This window comes from Solanum lycopersicum, chromosome 8 (genome assembly GCF_036512215.1).
Source record: "Solanum lycopersicum chromosome 8, SLM_r2.1".
Classification (NCBI taxonomy): domain Eukaryota; kingdom Viridiplantae; phylum Streptophyta; class Magnoliopsida; order Solanales; family Solanaceae; genus Solanum; species Solanum lycopersicum.
The window spans coordinates 67078055-67088307 of record NC_090807.1 but is presented as its reverse complement, the minus strand read 5'-3'; the positions used below and the strand labels follow the sequence as shown (position 1 = coordinate 67088307).

The 10253-nt window shown below is 31.1% G+C and overlaps 1 protein-coding gene and 1 long non-coding RNA gene across 5 annotated transcripts; one reads left to right on the top strand and one right to left on the bottom strand.

Annotated features, from left to right (window-relative positions):
* Nucleotides 1-45: 45 nt before the first annotated feature.
* Nucleotides 46-4095, bottom strand: LOC101264143 (uncharacterized). Of its 4 annotated transcripts, none has more exons than XM_019215271.3 (3): nt 3954-4095; nt 649-3284; nt 46-576 (listed from the first exon to the last, which is right to left on the bottom strand). In XM_019215271.3, exons 2-3 carry the CDS (start codon nt 3278-3280, stop codon nt 293-295), a joined length of 2916 nt encoding a protein of 971 aa, XP_019070816.1. In that variant the 5' UTR covers nt 3281-3284; nt 3954-4095; the 3' UTR covers nt 46-292. The 4 variants fall into 4 exon arrangements, with proteins under 4 accessions (XP_019070816.1, XP_019070817.1, XP_010325368.1 ...); XM_019215272.3 differs by having other exon boundaries at nt 46-564; XM_010327066.4 differs by having other exon boundaries at nt 3744-3977.
* Nucleotides 4096-8053: 3958 nt separating this feature from the next.
* On the top strand, nt 8054-9568 carry LOC138338091 (uncharacterized). The gene is made up of 2 exons (XR_011211336.1): nt 8054-8731; nt 9371-9568. It is a non-coding gene; the product is annotated as an uncharacterized lncRNA (long non-coding RNA).
* Nucleotides 9569-10253: the final 685 nt, after the last annotated feature.

The following is a 10253-nucleotide window of genomic DNA, read 5'->3' as shown; positions in this document are numbered from 1 at the left end:
TGACAAAAAGTTTGTTACGTTCTTTCAAGTGAAACCAATGTGACGTGAATCAAAGTCTGCAAAATATAATTTATAAATGTAAATTGCAGATATTTTTAAATGAAGTTTCGCAGTTGTGAATGGCTGAATAGCATTCAAAACCTGTGAAATCCAGGGAGTGTAGACCTCCAACAGATCAAAAAGTTTAACGTATAAGCATAATATACAAATATTAACCATCCTTTGCTTCAAAATTTTTTAGCTGCAAAGTTGTTCTAGTCAAATTTGAAAATTGAAAGCCGCGTTAACTTTGTTAATTGTTGTGCACAGATTGGTTATTGCTAATGCTCTGAAGTTTCCTTGGTCTACTTGGGCTCATAGCTGAGGACAAGTGAGGCTCTCGGCTTACTCTGGCATAACGAGAACACGGATTTAATGGTGATGCACATGGGGATTGATATCCATTTCCATATGTAGTGATTGCAGGTGATCTTGGAGATGAACCTTTTAGGCTTCGTGTTGGAGAAGACATAGTTGATGACTGTATTCTCTTAGCTCTAGCTGGTGAAGATCTTGGTGATGGGTCTGTCAGTTTTTCTTCAAAAGCCATTTACGTTAAATATTCTCATAACAAAAACATGCAAGTTGACAAAAGTTGGAAGAGCTAACCTGGTGTAGTGCTACTCTCTTTGTCCTGGAGTTTTTTGTGAAATGGTGCTTTCTTTGCAGTTACTTTTGAATTGCTTGGTTTCGATGCTGTAATCTCAGATGAAATTGAGTTTTGATTGGCTTCCGGACTTGATAGAACTTTCTTCTCTGGATTCTTGGATTCTGTTCTTCTTGACACAGCTTTCCTTTGCGTAGGATCACCACGAATATTCTTGACATTGGCAGCTGTTGATGACTGCTTCTTTTCTTGACTTTGAGAATCTTTTGGTTGTTGGTTGTCAGATGAGTTTTTCTCCTCTGGAGTTGCAGAACTTATTAGTTTCTGACCATCTGGTGCATGTTTCTTTTTTTGAATCTCGGAATGAGTTATTATCTGATCACCTGATGAATTTTTCTTCGCTGAAATCACAGGAGTCACTATTTTCTGCTCACTCGATGAAGGTTTTCTGTCATCTGTTTTCGAAGACATTACATTCTCCTTGATTTCCATAACATTCAGCTTTTTGTTCTTTCTCATTGATGAAATGGCCTTCCGTGGTGTTGTATCAACATGCGGTGAAGACTGATCACCTGATGGTATTAGTATTTCTTTCCTTTCCAGAATATCATCATAGATTGGCTTTTCATTTGTTGCTGCTGCTGGGATTTTCTCTTTTGGACTCTCAGAACTAACTGACAATTGCTCGAATGAGAAAACTTTTCGAAGTGGTGTCTCAGAGATGACTGTCCTCTGATCCCAGAATCTTGGACCTTTACTCTCTATTATCTCTGAGCAAACTGACCTTCGATCACTTGGACCGAAAAAGAGATCATCCATTGCATCCATATGCTCATTGTCGCTCTGCATTGATGCTGTCCTGTGACTCGAATGACCATAATGTGATGAATCCCAGTGCTTGTCTTTAGAGTTTCCAGATATTCTCTCTTTCTCAACAAGTCTATAAGCAAACATCTGGAATGGAATTTGTGATACCGGGGCCAAACCAGTGCTATCCTCTCCCGCGAACTTCTTTGAGTAGCCAGCCTCGATTTCACAGTAGTCTACGAGTGGAGGAGGACATTCAGGTTGGCCATGTCCTGGATTTATGACAAGTACTTTCTTGATATAATGCAAAATCCTACACAAAGAAGAGAAACTTGGGCGAAGGTCTGGATTCATTTGCCAGCATTTTCTTGTCAAGTTAACGAGATATTTAGGTGAAGGATGCGGGAAGAGAGGTCTCTCCCCTGTTCTAATATTCTGCGCCATTTTCTCCCCTTGGAGATGTTCATCAAACGGAGCTTTCCCCGTTAAAAGTTGAAAGCATATCATTCCATAACTATAAACATCAGCCTTCTCTGTATACTTGTAAGTGCATTTGCTTTCTGGTTTTTCCTTTTCAGTGAGAATTTCTGGTGCATACCATATGAAAGACTCAGCAGAATTTTCATCAGCAGCCTTATAACTACTCTTAACAGATGTTAAACCAAATCCTTTAACTTTCGCATGAAAATAACTCTCCGCTGAAGGATTTCTTGGTTTAAGGAGCACGTTAGATGGATTCAGCTCTCCGTGATAGATCTTTCTCGAGTGCAGATACTCCATCCCTCGAGCAATCTGAAGCATAATATCAACAGCAACTTGGATAGAAAAAGGTCCTTTCTTCCTCTGACACGAATGCTCCTTTATGTAAGTTGCTAAACTTTTATTCATTAGCTCCATAACAAGGTATCCTTCTTTCTTTTCTTCGTCGTAAAAACCACAATGATATTGCAGAATGTTGGGATGTGAAAGTGAATAAACTAAAGAAATCTCAGCAACTACTGATTCAATCAGCTCACCAAAAAAGTTCCTCAACGCAAACGTTTCTCCTAACCATTGAATCTCCTTAACATGTCCTCCTCGCGAGCCTAAACGTCTCTTCACATGATAATCACTTGCTCCAATCAAGATTGAACTAGGCAAGAGCTTAATCTGTTTGAGTTGTTTTGATCCCTCTAGCTTCTTAAGCAATATCTCAGCTAGCCTATGCTCGTTTATCGCCAAGTTTTCTGCAACATTCATCTTTTGACTGATCATTTCAACAAGATACCATCTATCTTCTTTCCAACAACTCTCCAATTCACTACATATCTCTCTAGTGACCAAGTATTGTTTCCCAAACATCCATTGAAAGAATCTTGGATCACACGTTGACTCTCCCTCGTACTTTTTAGCGAGTGCAGTCCTCCTCTTCTGCATATCTTCCTCATCGAATCCTGAGACTTCTGCAACTGTCTCAATAGCCTCAATCACAACAGGGAAACAACAGAGCAAGTTATGAACATGAAACTCAACACAGTCCTTATTGAGATGTAAACTTATAGCTTTGCCCCACAAATCTTTCACATCCAAACAACTTTTTATGTACATTTCACCTTCTTTAAAGATCCTATGAAGCTCTTTCATTGGATGTTCAAGTGCTCTCCACTTTGTGTTCCTCTCATTCAACCTTAAATTATGTTTGATCCCCTCGGAAATCGTGTCGAAAGCTTGTACATACATGTCAAACAGAAGACAACATTGCTTCTGGTTTATTTGAATGTCATGTTTCAATACCATTAAAGCATTTAAGCTCCCAACTACCTCACCAATCTGCCTGAATTGATCCATTCAGCTTCAAGAGTACAAGACACATTATAGTCAGACTTCTCGATAACAATCATCCCAAATATTTCACTATAACAACCATGTTTTCTATTGGACTAACAACATTTCGCTATAGCATTTGGGAAAAAAAACGTTGTTATACAGAGGTTTGATAATATATATGGAATTAGAGCAACATTAGTAGAAATTTCATTGTATACATCCAAAAATAAGGTATATTGAACCATTAATTGTAATTCATCATGACATAAAAACTAATTTAGCATTTATAGCAAGTAGAACAGGCAAGAAAATTGCATCATGTGAAGCTTCACACATATATAATCAAATAAACAACTACGTCTAAGTCTTGAACAAGTTGAGGTTCGGTCAGTTAGCTATATGAATAATCATTATTTCATATAACGAAATACTTATCGATACATTATGAAGCCAAAAAAATCAGGATTAATGAAAAAACGCATACCGACTACAAAAATAGGCAAAATTGAGCTAGATTTTTGCAACTTGGACAAGGAAAAGTGCTGAATTCTATTAGATTGTGATGAATCTAATAGAAATTCAGCACCAATCCTTTATTTATTTGATCAAGAAACCAACTTTCTGGTAACAAAATCTTCAGAAAAGAATTATATAAATTATATGTGACTATGGTAACACAAAATTTAAAAATTACCTTAGGGTGAAAAAATTGTAGGTTGTTTTAAAAAATGACAAAAGAACCAATGTATTTATAAGGTTTATTCTTATAAGATTTTTGGTTTCTTTTTGTTCATTTTTTTCTTCCAACCTAATCAAGAAAATGAAAAAGTAGTTTCTTTTGGATTTCAGAGTTGAAAATGGCTGTTAATTCAATTCCGTTTATTTTGGGGCTTATTTAAATATGTTTCCGCAATTTTAGATGTTTTTCTCGTTTTCTCAAACGAATTTTATGTCAAAAGTCTATTTCATTCACATGACTCAAATTCGACTAGATTCGTTCTACTAATTTACCTAACGAAGATATAACATAGGCTTAATTCATTTTTGATCCTTTAATTATTGATAAATTCTGATTTTAATCCGTATAATATTTGAATTATACGAATTGTGCAATTTATATTCCTTTACTTGTAAATATATGCATATATTTGTTGGAACTTGGAAGCATGCACTTGAGAAATTAAGTTAGGAGGTCTATCTAAATACATCACTAATAATTAAAAATGTCAAAATATATCTCTTTAGAAATTTATTTAAAAGGTCCAAACATACCCCTATATTAATTACTTTGTGAGGAGCATATTTGATCTATTAAATAATTTTGGGATATATTTGAAACAAAAAATTTCATTAGAAGCATGTATAAGTCGATAAGTTAATGAAAGACATGAAACAAAATCATTTCACCCTTTTTTTTTGGAACTATATGTCATTAATAAAGTAGCTCATAGAACATTCATTCATTTAATATACTATAAGGTTTTCAATTATATTCGTTAGTGAAATGCCTAGTAGTCTCTGACTTGGTCTTCGAGTAATAACTAGCCTCATCCCATGGCTATAAAAAGGATGTTACATTATGTATATTGTTGAGAAATCACAAAGAATAAGAATCATGAGTGGAAGTGGTGCTTGCCCTTATAATAACTCTTCATATACTACAACAACCATGTTTTCATTGAACCAAAACAAAAATAATCAATCTCAAGTACAACTACTACAAAACACAACCAAAATAGAAAACTCAAAATCATGTTTCACTTCTACATGTACTAGTAGTAATTTTCAGATGCCATTGCACTATCCAAGGTACAAAAAATCCGATTACGAGACGATGCCGATGTGGAAACTCAATTGCCTTCTCAGACAATATGGACTACCGGTGATCGGAGATGTCAATCACAAGGGGAAGTTTGCTATGGGAGCTTTCCTTTGGCCTAGCCAAAATTAAATACGTGAATGGACGAGTTCTGTAGATTTAACTGAACGTTACTGAAAAAGTATGAATTCTATACTAGAAATTGTAATATTGAACTATGATCATAGTCATGGTTTTAGTATATTATTGAAATAATGTGATATGTCATAATGTATCCTATAGGAACATTAGTATAGTGTTCTATATTAATTTTCTCCCTAGATTAAGGTGTTGCTTTAATTTAATTTAATTTACTATATATGGTGTAATGATATTGTGAGCTTAGTCAACTATTTCAATAAAATTTGAATAAATTTTGTAAGAATTATTAATGTAGCTACTATACTTTGGATCCTGCTTCTCTCCATTTTCTCCAAGTTCCTATTTGGAGTAATGACACGTGTCATAGGTTAAAATAAATGATTAAGATTTAATTTTTTAACGTTAAGCTCTAACCATGATTTAATTAATAAATACATTATATATCAAGTATAAATATTATTATAATCTCACAATCTTAGAAACATATTATCTTGTCCATAAATATAGGAAAAAAATTCAAGTATTAAAATTTGCTTACTTCTTTTTCGTTCTTTTATTCAGTTTTTGATCCCTAATGGAGATGAATCATTCAGATTAGCTATGAATTATTTAGCCATAAATTTAGTAACGAGTTTCCGTTTCTTTATATATGAAAATAATATTGCATGTAGTTGTGGTAAGGTTTTGCAACCACTATATTGAATACTTCATCTAAATCCATTGGATAGATTTTATTTATTTTTTTCATTTATTACAAGTAGTACTATATGTTCCTTTATCGTGTCCATGAGGCAATATGAATTAATCAAATAAATATCGTGTTTGCTCAATATTCAATCGATAACTATGGCTGAATTCTGAGGGCCCGTTTGGATGGGCTTAATAAAAGCAGCTTTAAAAAAGTACTTTTGAAAGTGCTGAAACTTATTTTTAAAATAAGCAGTTATGCGTTTGGATAAAAGTGCTGAAGTTGTTATGTCAAACGTGAAAAGGGAAAAATAGAAGAAAGAGATGTTAGGGTTATATGGGTAATTTGGAGATTGTATAAAAATATTAAGGGAAAAAACATAAAAATGTGGTCAACTTAAAACAACTTATAAGCTTAAAAAAAAAAAGCACCCCTATCCCAGCTTTTAACTTTTGGCTTAAAATAAGTTTTTTTTAACTTAAAATAAGCTATTTTGAGTATTGCCAAACAGTTAAATAAGTCAAAAACCAGCTTTTAAGTCAGTTTGACCAGCTTTTAAGCTGAGCCAAACAGGCTCTGAATTTGTTATATCTGACACGATTCGATGTAAAATATTCATAAAGAAACTAGAACTTGAAACTAACTCCAAACGAAAAGCAAGTTTGCGGGATGAGAATTTTGTTCAATATCATATAAATAATATGCAGGCTCAACTTGAGCACGATAAATCTATCTTTGATAATATATAATAAACTTTCTTAAAACGTATAAATAGCTCAATTCTAAAACTTAGCTCATAAAATAAGGCTATATTCATATCAACATCACTAATAACCTCAGTTAATATGGAAGTCCCGTATATATTAATTATCTAGTTGAAACATATTGTAACAAAAGCATTTGCAAAGATCTTTTTTTGTTGCGATGATAGTTTGAATAAGATTTTCTTTTAATACTCAATAACTCAAAGTCAGGTCTCTAATTAAAAGTGAAGAAATCTCAATCATTCTATCACAACTCATGTTTCTACTCACGAGGTTCACGTAGGCGAATGATGTCTTCCATTCCTAAGATATAATTAAATTTTTTTTTTTTTTTAATATTTCAATATTTAAACCTAGCAATGTAAATTAACTGCAAAATTATTTCCCATGGCCAATTTATTGTAGAAGCAAATTGCTTGACTTTTTTTTGCATATATGATCAGAGAGTGAACACGACTGATGAGTGGCTATGTACTTGCAATATTAATTACATCATAGCTACTTATATCCACTTGAGACAACTCAACTTAGTAAAAATTGATCGGGTTGAATTACGATTCTTTTAATACTTATTTCATTAACATAACTTTTGAATGAGTTAATAACTCGTTTATTTATTAACTTAATTTATTTTAATCTATACAAATTCAGTTCAATCTGTTTATGAGTATAATGAAATATTCTTCCTATGTATTTAAAATGGTTCATGCATATGCACCAATTATATACCAATATATGCCTAACAAGCACGGCATTTGCTACTATCAATAGTATATCTCGAACCACCAATGATATTAAAAAAAAGAAAAACATGTATTTTTGTTTTTTTAATACATATTTTTTGAATTGTATGTATATCCCACGTATATGTAAATCACTATAGATATATATATCTCAAATATCAGATACATTTTGAAATGTATATACATAAGAAGAGAGACTGAGCGAGATCGTCAAATACAAACGAATCTACTTGACCAGGGTGGGTCAATGCCTTTTGCATCATTTAAAGAGTTGATGGCCCAAAACATTAAGCCTACAATTGGACATAAAAAAAAACAAGGACAAATTATAGAAATATACACTTGTTTCACTTATTTTCATTATCCCCTGTTGTTTTTAAAAAAATTTATCTCTTCAATGTACTCGAGCTGCATATTAATATATTCTTATCTAGTATTTAATGTATCCGAGCTACTTATTAATATATTTGAGTTAGTATTTAATGTATCTGAGCTACATATTATTATTCGAACTAAATTTTAATATATCCGAGCTAAATATTAATATCCGAAACAGTTTTAATTTAATCAAACTACATATTAATATATTAAGCTTCAATCATTATATTCGATTTTTTTAATTTTTAAAAAATTAATATAACTAAAAACTTATTAAAAATAATATTATTTTATATTAAAATTATGAGATTTATATAATTTACGCAAAAATTGAATGCAACAAGCCCAACAATACAATTGTGGAAAGATGCAAAGGCAAAGAATATGGCGCCAACTAAGGGTGGGGAATAGATAACAACCTAATAATAATGTTAGATGACTTTTTCCCTCCCAGTACATTTTCCAAACCCCACATTCTTACCAATTACCGATTTTTAAGTTCATTCATCCAAATTAATTTTTTTTAAAAAAATAATATATTACTTACTATTATAAAACAAAATAACATTTACATATCTCAAACTTTTTCATCGATCACAATTTTTCGAAACAATTTTTTTAAAAGATTGTTGTGAAATTGAAGTGAAAAATTTCTTTTTTCGCTTGATACATTTTTTCTTTCACTCTCTCTGCGAATAAAGCTCTTTTTTTTTTAAATCTTACAAGATAAAAAGAGCTGTTCGCAGAGAGAGTTGAAGAAATATATTAATTACTAATAATTAATAATTAATTAATTAATTAATTAACTAACTAACAATGGCAATTAATGGTTCTTCTAGTAAGGTGATGTTTGGCTTCTTTGTTGCATTTGCCTTAATTTTCTCCATCGCTTTGCCTACTGCTCAAGCCCAACAGCCTTATGCTCCGGCCCCTGCTCCGGCAAGTGATGGTATTTTTTTTTTTTACGAGTTTATGTGAATTTATTAATTTTTATCTAAGTTTTCTAGACATGTTTTAGTTTTTTTTATATATATATATTTGATGATTAAATCATTATTATGGTACATTTGACTTAGATCTGAATCGTCTTTGAGTTATTAGAATCTAATAAATTTTATCTGTAACTTAAATATATGATAAGAAATTACTGTATGATGATAATAACTCATAAACTTCAAATCTTAAATTCCGCAAAAAAAAACATCTTTTAGGTTTGATTTAGATGTTCTTTGCATTTGTTTTGGTAGAAATGATATTGTTGAACATGATGTTCAACAGAATTTTGGTGCCAAATTAGGCAGCTTAAAATGTTATGGTTAATTTTTATTATTAGGTTTTATATTTTTATTTTTCACACGATATTCGATTTCCATTTACTCTTATATAAGGGGAGAAGCACTCATTACCATTTTTTTTTTTACTCTACTAGGAAAAATAATACTTTTTCTGTTGTTTACTTTACATAACCATGTCACTCATAAGATAATTATTGATTATTTAATAGTCTTATATGTTTTTAGCTAATTAATATTATTTAAAAGTCATTTTTTGGCTAATTAATTTTATTGTTGTGTTCAGGAACAACAATTGACCAAGGGATTGCATACGTATTAATGTTGTTGGCATTGGCAGTAACATACTTCATTCACTAAGTTGATATTCCCTTTAGTGTCTAATTAATTATTAATTGTATTTTGGTGAAGATGATTAATTAATTTTGTCAGTGCCTATATATTATTTTGACATATACATGAAATATATATAAGGTTGTTGTCATGTTGTGTTGCTAGGACATGTAAATTTTGTCATTTTCATTCTAACTTTTGACATACTATTAATTTATTTATTTTTTGAGATTTTTCAACAAATTCCATGTAATTTCCACAATTTTTTGGACCCCTTTTTTTAATTATTAGCCAATGTTAATCATCTTTGCAATGGCCAATTTCATCTTAAAATTTTTTATTATGGCCACAGATTTCAACTAATTCTGAAGAATACTTATTATCTAATACAAAATTTTGACTTATTCTCCTTTTTGTTTATGTTATCTAACTAAAATACATGAAGTTATAAACTGAGAAAAGAAAGAAAAAAAAATTAATATAGGAGAAAGGAAACTCAAATATAGACAATGGTAATTATATCATTATAATACACTACAAGAAAACTGTGAATTACATGAAACTTTTTTTAGAAATTAGTATGAAAATTTATAGGAAAATAAGTTTTCTATGAATTTTCATACTAATCCCTAGGAAAATCCCCATGTAAATCAAAGTTTTTTTAGTGTCATTCGAACTAGTAATATTTATGTTTTGAATTGGAAACTAATAAAAGTTACCTTTCCAAGCAAAACTTGTAGTATTAATTTTTTCAAACTATGGAGTAGATGGCGTTCACTAAATAATATTAGAATAAAGAAAATTACATATTTTCTGATTATAATTCGGATCACAGT

Excerpts from the sequence above, each read along its gene's own strand:
- LOC101264143 (XM_019215271.3), bottom strand. The coding sequence starts at position 3,280 with ATGGATCAATTCAGGCAGATTGGTGAGGTAGTTGGGAGCTTAAATGCT. Across the intron at positions 577-648 it reads AGAGAGTAGCACTACACCAG|AAAAACTGACAGACCCATCA; the intron begins GTTAGCTCTTCC and ends TGGCTTTTGAAG.